The following is a 16,026-nucleotide window of genomic DNA, read 5'->3' as shown; positions in this document are numbered from 1 at the left end:
CTCCGACAGGCTCGTAGGGCACACACTGGGCCCCTCCCCACCTCTGTGCCTCTGCTGCAGGAGTCCCCCTGCTGGCCCATCGTGCAGTTACAGCAGCTTCTTGCCCCGTGTGGGGCTAGCGCCGCCGCGTTCTTCAGTGCGTTTGTGTGGTGCTAATGATAAACTCCTCAAAGGCCCTGGCCTCACATCCCCCAAAACAGTCATACACTTACAAGCACATGAAATCTGGTGGCTGCTTAAACTCAAGGGACCTAATTACCTTTCTGAAGAATTGTTTTGGAAAATTAGAGGGCCAATATCCTTTGTTCTGGAAATTCGTAACCTGATAAAAGTGGAAATCTGTAGTTTGAAATTCTAATACTTCTGTCATTCACCAGATGAGGTTCATATGAGGCTAGGCATCCTCGGTTTTTAATTCCCAGAATACTGAGGAAGGAGGAACTTGAGCTTAGATTTTCCCCTTGCCATTAGCCATCCTCCTCTACCCTCCTCCCTGGGTCCTCTCTTTCGGATGAGCACAGCAGAAGGGAGGGCGTGTTGCTGAGCTCCTCTGTCCTGCAGGTACTGGACGAATTCTCCAAGCAGGTCGACAGGATAGATTGGCCAGTTGGATCCCCCGATACCATCCAGTACGCAGGCCTGGACGGTCACCTCAGTAGATACCAGGTAGGGTGTAAAGACTGTGCCAAAGCTGTGTGGAACAGAAGAGCCGGTGGCCCTGGTGGCTGTGGCTCTGGGTGATGTGGATGTTGATGTCCTTTTGAAAAACGCAGGGACCCACATTAAGACCTGGAACCCGAGCTCCTAGGCAAGCTTTTGCTTCTCTATCATGTGGTTAAACAGCCTGTGGTTTTTAACTTCTGAAAGTGTGTCCAGCTCACTTGGTTTTGAGCCCCGTTTTCCAGGTGGCCACTCCAGTCCTGACATGGTTTTTATTTTTGGGTCTTTCCTAGAACCCCCGAGAAGCTGACCCCATGACTAAAGTGCAGGCTGAACTAGATGAGACCAAAATCATCCTGGTGAGTAAGTAGGAGAGCGAGTCCCCAAACTGAGGGGCAGCAGGATTTGCCGGGAGTCAAGCCCGCGCGGCCGGCACTTGCTTTAGTTGTAGTCGAAGCACTTTTCTGAAAGTGGTGTTTGCCCACCTGTCCCCGTGCATCAGAGGCCTCAAAGCCAGACTCACTCAGACAACCCTAGCAGGATCCCTCCCGCGCCCCGTCTTGGTTAACGGCACCCGTTGTTTGAGGGACCCAGCATATTCCCGTCCGCGCTCCCTGTCTGGGCAGTTACTGGGTTCGGGGGATCTGCGTTCTGTGGTCCTGCCTCTGCAGTGCCTGTCTTAGCTTGAGCCACTGCCCAGCAGGCGCCTCCCTTTCAGGGTCTGGGCCTCGGCACAGACTGAGGCTCACCCGCTCTGACTAAATGCAGGCCCGGCGTTGTCAGAATCAGGCCTGTTTTAGAAGAGCGGGAACCCTGCATTTTTAGCTGCAATATCCTGGTTTGTAATTGCTTCAACATTTTCTTAAAACTCTGAGCTACCTTTGGCCCTCAATCAGCACTGGCTTTGATTCTTGGGGCCTCTGCCTCTGACTGGTCCCCTGGCTTCCTGCCTCCCTCCAGTCTGTCCACTACACAGTAGCTGTTGATCTGTCACTCTTCTGCCTGAAGTCCTTGGCAGCTCCCAAGTCAGCTCCAGGATAAAGTGCAGGCTCCCTGACATGGTCCCGCACCCCGGGCCCTCCCTCCCTTTCCTGTCTGCCTCCTGCACGGGCGCCCTGCACTCAGGCCACCAGGGTACTCGGAGGCTGTACAGGCCCTTTCCGAATGTCGCTGCATTGTCATTGCACGTTTACGTGAATCCTGACCCGTGTGCGAGCTCCCAGGACTGGGAGCTTATCCTGAGCTTTACGCCCCTGCTCACAGAACAACGCCCGGCTTCGGCTTAGGGCGAGGGCTTAGCCCGCGCCCGGCAAGTAATGGACACCTAAGTAGATGGATATAAAACCCAGGAAAGGGGACTTCCCTGGCCGTCCAGTGGTTAGGGCTCCGCGCTTCCACTGCGGGGACACAGGTTCGATCCCTGGTCAGGAAACTAAGATCCCACAAGCTGCGCAGCACAGCCCCCCGAAAATTAAAATAAAACCCAGAAAAGGTGGCCAGACAAATCCTACCCCAAATATAAAACTCCTACCAACGCTGGCTCAGCTTTCATGCACAGGTCTGGGGCAGGACCCAGCAGACTGTGTTCTATAAAGAGCATCCCAGGGGCTCCAAGCCTAGGTCTTCTAAACCATGCTTTGGATAATGTTTGGGGGCTTTGGAATGAAAGTTAGATGTGACAGTTTTCAGGCACTTCTCTGTCTTTTGTGACATGTTTCTGCATGTTTCCTAACCGAGCCCTGTCTCTGCCTTCTGCTGCTTCAGAACCTGCGCACGTGAGCACCACAGAGCCGGGGGACACATGCTCCCCGTCTTTCCTTCTCTCTCCACTGCACAGAGCAGATGGGTCCTGGACACCCAGCCCATTCTGGCTGCAGTGATAAAATCTGGATTACTGGTTATGCTACCTTTTATCCCATTCATGTCTTGAGCCAGTTAACTTTTTATGGTGGAAATCTGAGTTGCTCGGCTGTGTGTAGAGATAAAGGACATTTTTGCTCACTCCTCATTCTGTGCCGTTTCACATGTGCAAAGCTAGGTTCGTGCCACTTGTTCTGAAGAGGCCTCTGAGGGCCTTGCGGCTGCCCTAGCAGTGGCCGTCTGGGGTGGGAGTGAGTCGGCCACTTCCTGATGGTCCTGGCAGTGGGGCTGGGGGCTCTTCTGAGGGCCTCCATCCCTTCACCCGTTCAGAAAGGGTCTGTCTGTACTGCCTAAGTGCAGAAGTGCTCTCGCAGAATTGACAGTAATGCGATTTAGACACAGTTCCCCTGGGGGAACAGGAAGCGTTCTGTGCAGTAGGAATGTGTGTGTATAAATGCAGGCGTAGGTGATCCCTCCTGGAGTGTGGCTGGCTGAGCCTGTGCTGTGGAGGATTTGGGGGAAGTGCTTTATGTCCCAGTTAGAACCTTCTAGGTTCTCCAGGAAGGTCACTAGGTCCTGTTTCCTCCACAGGTCTGGGACACTGTGTCTTGATGCAGTGGCCCAGATATGGCGGAGGGGCCCAAAGGAAGTGCTTTCTTGTGACTGAGCTTCTCGAGGGGGCTGGCGTCTACTCACTTTGTGAACAGAGCAAAGTGTTCTTTTCTGTTTTTCTTCTTGTCCAGCACAACACCATGGAGTCTTTGTTAGAGCGAGGCGAGAAGCTAGATGACCTGGTGTCCAAATCCGAAGTGCTGGGAATACAGTCTAAAGCCTTCTATAAAACGGTGAGTGCGGCCCGGCTCCTGAGCACCCCTTCCCCAGAGCAGTGCTCACCACTAAACAAGTCTTCCTTGGAACGTTCAGTAACGTGGGCGGTCAGTAGCGGCAGGTTCACTGGGGCGCTGTGGGAGCCTAGGTGAGCTGGGGCCTTGCCCCGCCCTGCCTCCAGGCTCCCCCCTCCCCAGGCCGGAAGGGTGGGCCCCGCATCCCTGCTGCCTGCCGAGGAGCAGCAGTGCGCCGCCTTCCAGAGAGTTCCTTATGTTCCTAGTTAGCTTCCCTTCAGCCAAAGGATTTCAGTTTGAACAGCGGGGCGCTGCGTTTACTTGGTCCATCCACACACACGTTTGCTCTCACGTGTGCCTTGGAGGGCGATGCCAGTGGGGCTAGGGGGCATCTGCGAACAGGAGGTGAGAGGGAAGGTAACGGAGGCCCCACAAACGAAGTGTGAACCTCTCTGTTCTCTGAGGACATCCTCAGTAAGAAGCACCCCTGTGGGTTAAGACAGCTTTACGGGGAGATGGGGCCGGAGCAGAGGAAGAGACTCAGCCAACCCGACTTAACGTTCCTGTTCTTTGTACTTGGCTTGACAACAGGAAGTTTACTTCCTTACTGATAGCGTTAACGGAAGGCGGACAAAATAACTTCAGGGGTATGAACTGCTCCTGGACAGCTTCGCTCCAGGCGTCGCGGACGGGCCGGTTCTCTCTCTCTCTCCTTGCGATTCCCGGAGCCCCCGGTAAAGCCGCCCAACCCCCACGGAGCCCCCAGTGCTACGTGTGCCGAGGTCCACCTCTTCAGCTCTTCTTTGTCTCTTTCCAGGCCCGGAAGCAAAACTCGTGCTGTGCGATCATGTGACAGCGGCCGGCAGAGGCCCCTGCGCTGGAACGCCACCGTCACTCACATCGGAACTGCAGCCCCCAGGGAGCAGACCCACCGTGGAACGACCCGAGTGGGACAGACTCAACTTTGGCTTTGGAGCTCGTGGGAGGAACCGAAGGGTGGAAGGGACCTGGGGGTGGGGAACGTTCAGATTCACATGTCTAGTAATTTGAGGCCCCCTAAACGTGTATTTTGGGGCCGAATGAAACCATAAAGCTCAGTGACTCCTGTAGATGCTGCAGGGCTCGTTTCTAACCCCCTGGGAAGGACGTGTGCAAGGCCCACGGCGGGGTCAGAGCCGGCTCTTTGTTGATCGTCAGTACACCTTTGGGTTTTATCTGTACGCTAGCTGTGTTAACAGTCCAGTGAGTGGGGTGCCCTGACTACAGGGCTGGGGTGGGACAGACAGCCACTGCGGGCGCAGTGGGCGTGGGGGGTGCCGATGGGGGCTCGGGCCAGCGTGTCCATGTCGGGAGGAGACAGCCACTGGGCTTCACAAGTTCTGAGACCTTGTTTGCGCTCCTGCTGAGGTTGACTTTCTGCAGTGCCCGTCCAGCGAGCTCCAAAGAGATGCCTTGGAAGTTCGGGAGGGGCGCCTGCCCGGACTTGCGGTCTGGCTTTGAACATCTGGATCATAGCAGGGTGTGCTGTAGGCTCTCATGAACAGGTTTCACTTGCCTTTCTGGTGACAAGACTGTCCTGACAATCACCTGGGACTTAACACACGTCTTAGCAAGTGACCTTTACTGTGGCCACCACTACCAGGCACCAAGAGAAGGTGCCAGCCAGCCCGGGGGCTCCCAGCACCCCACTTACGGCCTGAGCCTTCCACACTCCAGCCCAGCCCCCTGCAGAAGCACCGCTGAGCCCGCACCCTCCCCCCCCCACCCCAGCCGCCCCCAGCAGCATGAGGCCCACGGCTCTGAGGCCCAACCCTGGAAACAGACACGCAGAGCAGCCCAGGCAGTGGCCCGGGGGGCTCTGGGCCCTTCTCAGCCTCTCTGGTCCCTCGGGCCCTACTGCCATGTTCCAGACTGCCTCCTGGGGCCCTGCTGCGCTTCTTGAGAACACAAGCTCGGGATGCCCCTGCGGGACTCAGTCTCCGCGGAAGCCCGTGCTGGGGTGGTGTCAACCAGTGTGGTCTCGTCCCTGGGTGTCCATCCCTGCGCACTCTGTTCTTGCCCTAACTGGGAGGTCCCACTGCCCTGACGGGCAGTGCCAGCGGCCGCGAGTTCCCTTGCTTGGGCCAGAAGGTGGGATCCGCGTGGCTTCCGAGGACCCCACCCGAAGAGATTCACCTGCCAGCTGCCCTTTTTCTCTAAAAGCAGCCTGCCCGTGTGAGTCCTGCTGCCGCGGATGCCCCTGAAAGGCGCAGACCCAGCCTGCTCGCTGGCGCCTGAGGCGGCCGTGAGCTCCCCTTAGGAACGATCTGAGCTTTGTCTGACTCTCCTCCCACTTCGGAGGATACTGGGGAGGAACTGGGGGTGGGGCTGGCCGAGACCCCGCATCAGGCATTTCCCCAGCTCCTCTTGTATTCTAATGTTAAATCGTTTGGCAAAGTGTATTTTAATAAGTGCCGCCTACCTTTTTCTCTCTGTGTTCTGTCTGAAAGGTTCCTATCTGGATAAAGTTGACTTTTGAAATTCTAAAATAGTCCTGTGCTTTGTTGGAGCCCCAGGGACCCCTTTCCGCGGGAGCCCTGCCCCTCCGCGCCGTGCGCCTGCAGAGCGTGGGGTCCCCCGTCTCCTGGGGCAGTTCCTGTGGGGGGAGACAGCATCTCCCTTAACCCCCCACCCCCGCTCCCCTCCCCACCAGGCCCAAGCGGTCATCTCCCCTCAGACTTTTCTAGCAGGAAGTGGGTGACGGAGCCGCAGAGCAGAGAGAAGCCCTGCTCTGAACCCTGTGACCTGGTCCTCACTACGCCTGGGAGGCTGCCGCACAGCCACAGGGCCGGGGCCACGCAGATGAGAACCCCTCCAGCGCGTGCTGTCTTTGCTGGGGTGTGGGAGCTCCCTGTGCTCCAGGCATCCTTGCAGGCCTGGGACTCTCATCCTCGTTTAGGGGACATCCTCGGCAGCTGGCCATCAGACGGTCTGCAAACACTTCTCAGTCCGTCTCTTCGCTGGCCTGGGGCCTGTTTTCAGCCTTACTTCTGACCATCGCAATAGGGAGCAGCATGGGCATTCCCGGCTTTTCGTGCCCAGAGGACCCGCCAGGGCAGGGTTTTTACCCATGGTGCAGGGAGCTATGCCCAAAGCACGTGCTTTTTAAAATGACAAGTGAAAGGCCCTCTCACTGACCTCCCTCTGCCCATCCTGCCGGCCCTGCTCTGGGTTTCGGAGTCCTGGCACACCTCAGGGTTCAGAATCTGCAGTGGGGGGGATGGGGGGTGGGGGGAGGCGGTGGCGGGTGCCCGGAGGGAGGCCTGGCCTGGAAAGCCTCCTCGGATTACAGCTGATAGGTGAGTGGAGCCCTAGATACTGCGGCGGCGGGGACAGACTCCACTCGCGGGCTCTGTCCTAGATTCTCTGTGCCCTGCTCTCGGATCCTCCGAGGTGCTCCCCGTGCAGCCCTCCCTCCTGCCTGCACACCTGAGAGCCCCTGCCGGGTATCGGCCACGGGGCCGACAAGCTGGCATCGAGGGCCTCCTGGCCCATCTGAAGGTGCCTGCAACCAGATGCCGAGGCTGGAGGAGGAGGCCTGTTCTGTCCCAGTGGACAGGACTGAGCTGGCCCGAAGCGGCAGCTGTCTCGTCAGAAGTCACTTGGACCCCCCTGGGTGGGCGCGTTTGGTGTATCAGATTGTCTTGAAGCCTGTATTTCTGTGCTGAGTAAGCTCGAGGCGTAAGGTACAGACAGGCAGCAGGGCCTGGGGACCAGGCGTGGAGGTGAGGCTGCCCATCTCCACAGGAGGGTGCCTCTGAGGTACCAGCAGGGCTGCCCAGGGTCTGCCTGGGAGCGAGGTGGGCCAAGAGGTCTGCGGGAGGGACAGCAGAGCACAGGCAGGCCCCAGAAGCCCTCGCCCGGCGGGGCCTGAGTGTGTGCGGCCACGAGGGCAGATGTCCGGAGGGCCAGGCGACCATGCAGCGGTGTGGTCATGTGGCCACGTGGTCAGACAGCCGCGGGGCCGGGCTGCCATGCGGCTCTGTGGTCAGGTGATCAGACAGGCCAGCAGCCACATGGCCAGCGCTCACTCAGCCACACAGGCCGAGGGTGAGTGTTCCCGAGGGAGGCCCAGCAGGCTTTTGTGTCCCCTGCTGTAGGGGTGCCATGGGCAGCCAGGTGACACGTCCCTCCATGCTGGGGCTAAGCTGCAGAGGGAAGGCCTGGTGGGGACCACCTGGCTGTGCCGACCCTGGGCCCTCGCTCCCTCCCGCCCTCTCCTCAGTCTGGGACCATCTGGGAGCCTCCGTACCTGGCATCCCTCTGTCCCCCTGGTCTCTGCTGGGCTCTTGCTGTTCGGGGCTCCTCGCAGAGTCTCTCCGGGCCCCCGTTGTCATCGCCCGCTCTGTCCTCTGCATCTCAGCAGCCACTGCTCTTCTGCTCCTGACGTCGGTGTCTGGCATCCACGCTGGCCTGTGTGACACCTACATGCTGTCTACACAAATCAGCGTGAGGGCCCACAGGAGCAGCGGGGGCTGGCCTTGGGCACCGCGTGTTCTAATCAACGTGCACGAAGAACGGATGGGTGGAGGGAGAGATTGGACAGGGCAGCAGGCCTTGGTCCTGTGGTTCTTCCCACATAGATCCGCTCTCCCAGCCTCATCTTCAGAGGCCACTAGGGAGACGGGAGAGGTTGGGGGCGTGGGGACTCAGGGGTCTGTCCAGGGCCTCAGGGGAACCAGAGGTTGGGGTGGGGATAGCTGGCAGAGCTTGACCTGCAGCGGCACGGAGGGGCCCCACCTGGGCGTGCCGTCCACCGAGACGGGCTCGGGAACGTCTGGCCTAAGGTTTCTGCAGCCTGGCCAGCCCGGGGCCCACATGGTGGAGAAGGGACCTGCCGTGAGGTGAGGGGTCAGCAGGGTCCCAGCATAGAGCACGCGGATGCACTTGAAGCAGTTTGTCCTGTTTTCCTTTTATTTGCAGTTTCCCGAGACAGAACAAAATAATAATTTTGTACACTTACAAGGCTCAGAAAGAAAAGACAATGAAACTCAGCAAAAAGAGAGAAGAGGAAAGGCCGGCCAGCACCGCAGGCAGCCGACCCTCTGCAGGGCAGGCTGGCCGACACTGCCACACCGCGGACATCTAGCTAGAAGAGCGGGTGTGGCTTGCTCATGAGGGGTCATGCAAAAGAACTATCCCCCAGAAAAAAAACCCCAAATTATCCCAGACAGGCAGCTCCGTGGAGAGAAGGGGTAGAGGAGGGGAGGAGGCCCAAGGAGGCGAGGTTGGCCGGGCCACACGCTGTCCACGGCGGGCCCTGCCACTGCCCGAGGCCCAGGGAGCCTGGCAGGTGTTTACCCCGCGTCCGTGGGTGGGGACAGCTGTCCTGAGCACAGCCGCGGACGGGCAGGCGAGCGTCCACTCTGAGTGTCTGTCGATGGACAGTCCCCTTGGAGACCAGCATCCTGTGTCCTGTTCCCCACTCCAGGCCCCTCCCTTGGCTTGATTGGGGGGGAAGATAAAGAAAATCCGTGTTGAAAACAACATGAGTGGAAGAGGGCAGGTACTGGGGCAGGGGGTCCTGCACCTCTGCGATCACGGCCCCTGCACCCCCCCAACCACAGCCCAGCGGGCCAGCTCAGACCCGCTCGCACACCCAGACGACGGCCCTTGACTCTCTCGCCGCCCCCTGGCCACGTGGCCCATCCCGGAGGCTCCCCACAGTGCCCGCCAGCACGCAGGGGGACCCCAGGTGAGCCCAGCCCGCCTTCTCCCAACCCCGGGGGTCCCTGTCACACGCAGCCCCGTGCGGCCCTCCGCTCCCTGCTGCCCTGGGCCCAGACTCCGAAAGCGCAGCTTCCTTCAGCGAACACCTGCTTGGACTCTGCCTCGGCCTGGGAGCCAAAGGCACCCACCCGCCTCTGACCCCTCTCTCCTTCCTGCCCCACACCCACACGGGGGGAGGGGGGAGGGGGCAAAGAGGGAGAGGTGCCTGAACAGAAGGGAGGCCAGCCCCGGGGTCCCCTGCACACTGGGCCGCAGCCAGCAGCATCCTCTCGGCATGTCTCTTGCCAGGCATGAGGTCTGAAAGTAAGGGGTGACCCCCCTACACCCCCTGCCCGACCCAGTGCACCTCCCTGGCCCCAACGGGGCCAGAGCTGGAGCCCTGGGCCCGCCGGGCCTTCTCCGAGGGCTCCGCATCCTCCCAGAGGGGCTGGCCCAGCCTCTGCACTGCTCACCCATGCCAGGGACACCGGGAGCTCGCACCTGCGCCTCCCCGGGGAGGACAGGAGGGAAGGGAAGCAGGAGGGAGGACAGCCATGCTCAGCCCCCCCAGCCCCTCCCCAGACGACACCTGACACTCCTGACAAGGAGCCATGCGCGGCAGGGAGGATGCAGACGCGTGGGGGTGGGCGCCACCTAGCAAACACCGTTCCTTGGGTGGCAGGCCCCTGCGGACAAGTTCACTGCCCCGGCCGGTCCCCGGAGGAGGCCAGGAGCAGACGGACACGTGGAGCTTAGGCGGGGAGCAGCCAGAAGGTTCGAAGCCCCACAAACGCCAGGGCTTTTTACAGCTTTTTCCCTTGTTTCGTTTTTTTTCCATTTCATCCGACATCAATTTTGTGTGTGCGGTTGTCGTCTTGTTTTTAAAAAGAAATCACATCTGGTCTTGGTTTTCTGCAGACACAGGCACCAGGGGAGGAACGAGGCAGACACAAACATGCGACAGGCAGGCCGTGCGCCCGAGGGCAGCTGGGCTCCAAACACCGAGTCTGTCCCGTGAAACCAGCCGCGGCAGCTCTGAAACGGGGCGGACCGAGGGCGGGCAGGTCAGCGTCCGGCGGCCGCTCTCCGTCTGACACGGGTTTGGCGTCTGCAAGGTGGGCGCCTGCGAGGCCGCCCGGCGAGGAGCCTGGAGGCCCTGACCCGGCGCCCCTGCCCCCCTAACACCACGCTGGCCTCCCCACCGCTCTCCGCAGCCCCGCCCGGGCGGCGCTCTCCTCCCCCCAGGGCGCTCACCTTCACTGCAGCGGGGCCACGGGCGCCCCCGAGCAGTGGAAGTGCACGTTCTGCCACTTGCCGTCTCGGCGGTGCCACACGCGGGTCTCCTCGGACTGGCTGGTGCGGGGCCGGCCCTGCCCGTCGATGTACTGCGTGAGGCGGATGTAGGCGATGCACGCGGCGTCCTCGCCGATGACGTGCACGTGCGGGTTCAGGATCGTCGTGTGGATCGGCTTGCTGTTCTTGGCGAGTACTGTGGGCGGGGCAGGGGCTTGGCACCGCGCCGCCGGCCCAGCCCCCTACGAGCGCCGGCCCGGCCACCCCTCCCCCTCCGGCGGGACTAGGACGGGACAGGGCTTCCCTGCGCGCCCGGCTGGGGGCCCGCGGGCTCCCCGGGGGTGCCGCCCTCTTCCTGCCGCCGCCCCGCACTCACAGTTCTCGAAGTAGAATCTGTGGAAGTCCATCCCTTCAACCAGGTTGCCCAGGGCTTCGGGCTCAAACGAGGTCAGGCCTGGGTCGCAGATTTTCCTGGGGGGCAGACCCAGGTGAGGAGGGGCCCCTCAGAACCCGCCCCGTCCGTCCACCCCCCTCCCACCCCGCAGCCCCAGGATGGGCCCAGGAGCCCTGACTCACGCATAGGCCTCAAAGTCACCGTTGTTGACGGCCTCGATGAGCTGCTCCGTGATCTTGATGATCTCCTGCTTCCGCGCTGTGGGGGACAGCCGCCCAGTGACCCGTGAGCCACTCCCCTACAGCCCCGGGGGGGGGGGTCCCGCGCAGAGCACCCCCCGCCCCCTCCCCCTCCCCCTCCAGGAGGGACCCCGAGGCTGCCCGGCTTAGACTGCTCCCTTCAGGGACACCAACGGGGTCCCCATTTCAAAGTCCAACAAGCCTCTGTCTTATTTGTCTTAAATACAACATCCCTGAACGACGGAAATACTCCATCCAGAGTACAAAAGGTCTGGAAGAGGCAGGAAGGGGAAGCCAAGCCTGCCACGCCCCAGTCCTTCCGGCTGTATCCCCTGGGCCCTCCGCAGCTGCAACACTGTGACCAGCCTTCCCAGCTCCTGCCCGCCCCCCACCACGGACATTGCTCTCATAGGCCTTCTTGGGGAGGCAGCTGTCTACTAAGGGCGGGCTCACGAAGCAGGCAGGGGATTGAAGACTGCAGGGCCAGGCCTCAGCGCAAAGGCCAGGGAGCCGGGCCCAGGGGAAGGCAGAGTGCGGGCCTCACTGCCTTCTCTCCCTGGAAGGCCGCAGGCTGCCGCCTGGCCTTCCACCTCCTCCAGCCTCCACCTGTCTGCGGTCCTGGGACCCCAGGCCAGTCCTCTGGCATCACCTTTCCATCCTGCACCCTCTACCTGAGGCCCTGCGCCAGCAGCTTTCTCCAGGTTCCTGCCCACTTGACCTCTGGTCCTGGACAGACCCAGTCCCCCGGGTGCGCACCTGGGGGCTCCTTTATCTCTTTAACTACCATTTATTTTCAGGCAAAACATTTTAAACACATGGAAGAAGCAGAAAGAATAATATAGCCCACAGCCTGCTGATTCAAATCTGAACCATTTTCATATTTGCTTTAGATTTCTTTTCAAGAAATAAAACCTTCCAGATAAAGATGCAGATGCCTGTGTTCCCCTGAATCTTGTTGTTCGCTCACCCTCCCCAGAGAAGTACCATCCTGAGGTGCTTAACCACTTCTGTGCAGATACAGAAACACCCAAAGGCACACAGGAAATACACACGAGTGTGCACACAGGCACAGACGCATCCACACGTGGTGATCTCCTAAAGCAGTGATAACATGCCAGTGATAAAACTCAGACCCAAGAAGGCCACCAAAAGCACGACCCCAGGAGCTCTGTCCCCCCGTTCCCTCCCCGGTCACGGCCACACCAGTTACGCATGTCTGCGCACTCCCAGCATGGGTACTGGTGTCCCCCCTGCTCCCAGCAGCACATCGGGACCACAGACTCTCTGCACGGCCACTCCTGTGGGATGGGCATCCCCACTCAACCAGGCCTAGTGATGGGCATCTGTAGGTCTCCAGTCTTCAGCTGGCAGAGCAGCCGGGACCAGGACACACGTGAGTTGATCTGCAGGCTACATTCCCAGAGCGCGGGTTGCCAGCTCCAAAAAGGTGCAGTTAGCATTTTGAAGCATGTGCCCACGGCCCTCCCATCAGCACCTTCGGCTGTCTGGGCGCTCACTTTCCCAGGCACCCAGCTAGGAAGCGGACAGAGTCCATGGTAGAAGATGCTGCCTGCTGCGTGCGAGCCCAGGCGTGCCCGTGTCTGAGCTGGGAGCCTGGGTCGTGTCGCACCAGCTCTGGACAGTGGCTGCAGGGTGAGCTCCATGACACCCAAGGGTGTCATGGTTGAGCGCATGCATGAGCATATGTGTATGTGTGTGTGCACCTTCGTGCACACGTGCGCAGGTGAGAGAGTGGGCATGTGGGCATGCGTGTGTGTGTGTGTGTGTGTGTGTGTGTGTGTGTTTGTGCACACCAACCCGCAAGCATGCGTGGGCTTCCGCTATATAAAAGAGATGCTCTCTCTGGACCCGGCGGCGCTTCTGCCGCCGAACTCCGTGTCTGGACTACAGCAGGGTTTGGGCTTAAGGCTGTCTCTGCAGAACCCGAGCCCCACCTTGTCTGGTCAGCCCTGGAAGCTGGCCTCCAGGAGGCAGGCTGTGGGCCCAGCTGTCCTGATGCCCCACGTCCACCTGCAGAGCTCGGTCCCAACACAGCACGTGCAGGCCGGCCTCTGTCCTCACCCTCTGGGTATTCCACACCTCCACCCACACACCGCGCCCTCCCTCGCCCATCCCATCACACTTCGTCTCCCCTCTCAGGGCTTCCCCCGCAGCCTGCCCACCTCTCCACCTTCTGCCTGGGCGTTTCGCAATTCTGGGCAACCCTCTCTCCTCTGGGACCTCATCCACCCCCATCCCCAGTTCACCTGTCACCTCTGCGGAGGTGGCCTCGAGCTTCAGGCTCTGATCTCCCCCCAGTGCAGCCTAGCTCCCCCACCAGACCCCGCCCAGAGGGGGGGCAACACCCAGCCCCTGCCACTTCCGTCCCTGCCCAGGGCGGTCTGTCACCCGGGACCTCGCCGCCTCCCGCCTGTGGCACCAGGTCCAGCCCCTGCTCAGGAGCCCCCACCTCCCACCTGCGATTTACTCTGTCAGCTCCAGGCCATCCTGCTGATCTCGCCAAGGGGACGTCTACGCACCCCGACACCCCGACACTTGTCAACCCCCCTTCTTCACAAACGTCGTGAGCCGCCCCCGCCCCATGTGAGCCCTTAGCCAACAGCCTTGCAGCTGGAATTGAGTGACCTTTTCTGTTTTGTTTCCCGTGCACTCTGATTTTACAGTCACCCTACTGCACTGTGGCGAGCTGAATCTTCCACTTAATGAAGTAATATTGAGCATTTTTAAACAAAGCGTAATTAAAAATGGAGTCAGTGTAAAGAGAAAGAATTAAGTAAATAGAAACCTAGGGTCGCAGCACACATTGCAAAGTCTGAAGTTTAGGAAACAGCCACCACGTCCATTCTGCAGATGGGAAAGCTGAGGCCACACGAGCCCAGTCACAGCCCAGGAGTGGGCTGGACGCTCCTGACCCTCGGAGGGGCTGCCGCCCACGTCTAACCCCACGCTGCGGAGCAATCCTTCCTCCCCCCAAGTGGCATGCTGCGCGAAGGGACTCCTGGGGGCGGGGGTGAGGCTTGTTATTGAGGACAAGCCCCCCCCACCAGACAACTCCGGGGACGGAGCTGAGGTCTGGCTTGAAGTGCAGCCCCCATGTCCCCTCCGGCTCTCCTGGGGTGAGCTAACAGGCCAGGGAGGCCCGGCCACCGGCAAAGGGTCCGGGGGTACCCCAGTGACCCCAGGTTGACCCCAAGGCCTGTCTCTCGGCAGCTGCAGGGGTGCCAGGATGCCCCCAGCCACCCCAGGGAGGCAGCTGCACAGGATCAGCCTGGATTGTGCGTAATCCCTGATCATGGAGAACACGGCCCCGGCCAGTGGGCACCGACCCCATTTACACACTGAGACAGCTGGCGGGGACGTTCCCGGGAAAAGAGGGTACCCACAACCCAGCCCAGGGATGGCCCTCTGCAGCCCGGGCCTCGGGGCCGTGAGGGGCCGAACCCTGGTCCCAGAGCTGGAGAGGGGGCACCCCGGCTCTGGCACTCAGCCCACTGAGCGCCATAACTCACCCCACAACGGCCCCTCAGAAGTCCCTTCTCCGGGCCGGCCCCACCCACGTTCCTTCACCCGAGGACCCTCACACAGGCCTATGGAGCTGGGATGCTGGGAACTCCAGGTGAGAGGAGGGTGCACATCCAACCACGAGGACCCCTCTCCCTGAGGGAGACTGATGGGGCCCCCCGCCCCCGGTGCCCCCGGTGCCCCCCAGGGCTTTGCATCTTCCCCTTCCCTGCACCCTGCAGGCCCGGCCACCCTCCATCCAGTGCTGGTCACAGCACCTTCTGTGGCCACACCCCCCGGAGTCAAGCTCAGGACAGACCCCTAAAGGGGCAAGCCAGTGCCGTGGGCCCCCCAGGTCAGCCTGGGGTGCTCAGCACCCGTGGCATGCCCTGTCCTCAGAGGTCCCCACCTGGCCCGCGCACGTTCCTAGGGTGGGTTGCAGCCCTGGGCCGAGGTCACGCTGCAGGTGGCCCCCTTGGGCACAGCCCTCCGCATCTCCTCCCCTCATCGTTCTCATCTGTGAAAGGAGGGGCTGCAAGGATCCCAGAGATGGGGACGTGGTGGCCTCTAGACTCGGATAGGATGCCGCACAAATGGGGACGGGGATCGGCCCCCTCCCACAGGCTCCGCTGTGCGCCCGCCTGCAAGACCCTGTCCCTCACCTCGGACACTCGCCTCCACGCCCCTCAGGCAAGCCCGGATTCAGGCCACAGTATTCAGGCCTCCGTGCCTGCCCGACTGCTCCCAGGGCCTCCCTCCCCGCTCCCTCCTCTCGGCCAGGCCCCTGGGGGTGGCCCGCAGCAGGTGGGCGGGGGTCAGCACCCTCCCGGCCCGGCACTCACCCAGCCTCTCCCCCGCCATGCCCGGCCCCCGGCCCCGCAGCCTCTCCTCTGAGAGCCCGGTGTCTCCCCGGAGGTGGGGATGGCTGCCGCCCTGGGGTGTCATCCATCCCTGTAAGCGATACTGGCGGGCGGGCGGCAGACGGGCTGCGGCGGCTCCTCCCTCCCTGGGGAGGTGGCCCAGCCCAGCGCCCGCCCGGCCGGGCCCCCACCCCTAGCATCACTGGCGGGGGCGTAACCCCAGGCACCACCCGGCCGGCGCCGTCCCATCCTCGCTGCGGAAGAAACCCGCAGACTGCAGACCCTGGGAGCGTGTGGCTCTAGATCACGGGAAACTGCTTCCTGGTTCTCTTCGCACACGTGCATGTCTTTAGCCAAACGGCAGCTCCGTGTGGAATTCCCTGCACTCCACGTCCCCCTACCCCCGAGCCGGCCCCTCCCCAGAGCCAGGGGGCGGCGCACCGCAGCCAGGGGTCTCCACACCCCTGTGAGCCCCCAGGAGCAGCCAGCAGGGCCACTCAAGGTGCTACTTACACAGGGTGGGTGGGGAGCCTGGGAGAGCCGGAGGAGGGCAGGGTGGGGGGCCCTGGGCTTCTGGGGTCCCCGAACCCCTCCTCACCGTGTTCAGG

General features: G+C 61.5%; 2 protein-coding genes across 2 annotated transcripts; one reads left to right on the top strand and one right to left on the bottom strand.

Moving 5' to 3' along the window:
• Positions 1-471: 471 nt before the first annotated feature.
• On the top strand, positions 472-5,885 carry LOC113616777 (synaptobrevin homolog YKT6-like; the record flags this gene model as incomplete). Its single annotated transcript, XM_027100151.1, has 4 exons — positions 472-666; positions 954-1,019; positions 3,264-3,365; positions 4,180-5,885. Coding segments are annotated over 4 exons (399 nt in total), but the record flags the coding sequence as incomplete, so codon positions are not given.
• A 2,870-nt stretch (positions 5,886-8,755) lies between these two features.
• LOC113616776 (calcium/calmodulin-dependent protein kinase type II subunit beta-like) lies at positions 8,756-15,557 on the bottom strand. Its single transcript, XM_027100150.1, has 5 exons — positions 15,401-15,557; positions 10,980-11,055; positions 10,780-10,874; positions 10,365-10,599; positions 8,756-10,145 (listed from the first exon to the last, which is right to left on the bottom strand). Exons 1-4 carry the CDS (start codon positions 15,501-15,503, stop codon positions 10,367-10,369), a joined length of 507 nt encoding a protein of 168 aa, XP_026955951.1. The 5' UTR covers positions 15,504-15,557; the 3' UTR covers positions 8,756-10,145; positions 10,365-10,366.
• Between the last annotated feature and the right edge of the window lie 469 nt (positions 15,558-16,026).

The sequence above is a fragment of the Aethalodelphis obliquidens genome, unplaced genomic scaffold, assembly GCF_003676395.1.
Source record: "Aethalodelphis obliquidens isolate GAN/ISIS:26980383/991018 unplaced genomic scaffold, ASM367639v1 scaffold481, whole genome shotgun sequence".
Taxonomy (NCBI): Eukaryota; Metazoa; Chordata; class Mammalia; order Artiodactyla; family Delphinidae; genus Aethalodelphis; species Aethalodelphis obliquidens.
Note: the sequence above shows the minus strand (reverse complement) of the source record. Positions and strands in the feature narration are given on the sequence as shown.

Bases quoted from the DNA above. Each gene is read 5' to 3' on its own strand.
- LOC113616776 (XM_027100150.1), bottom strand. From the start codon at position 15,503: ATGACACCCCAGGGCGGCAGCCATCCCCACCTCCGGGGAGACACCGGG. The intron at 10,875-10,979 runs GTGAGTCAGGGC...TCTGCCCCCCAG, and splicing joins GGTGACTTTGAGGCCTATGC to GAAAATCTGCGACCCAGGCC. The intron at 10,600-10,779 runs GTGAGTGCGGGG...CCCCGCCCACAG, and splicing joins CAGATTCTACTTCGAGAACT to TACTCGCCAAGAACAGCAAG.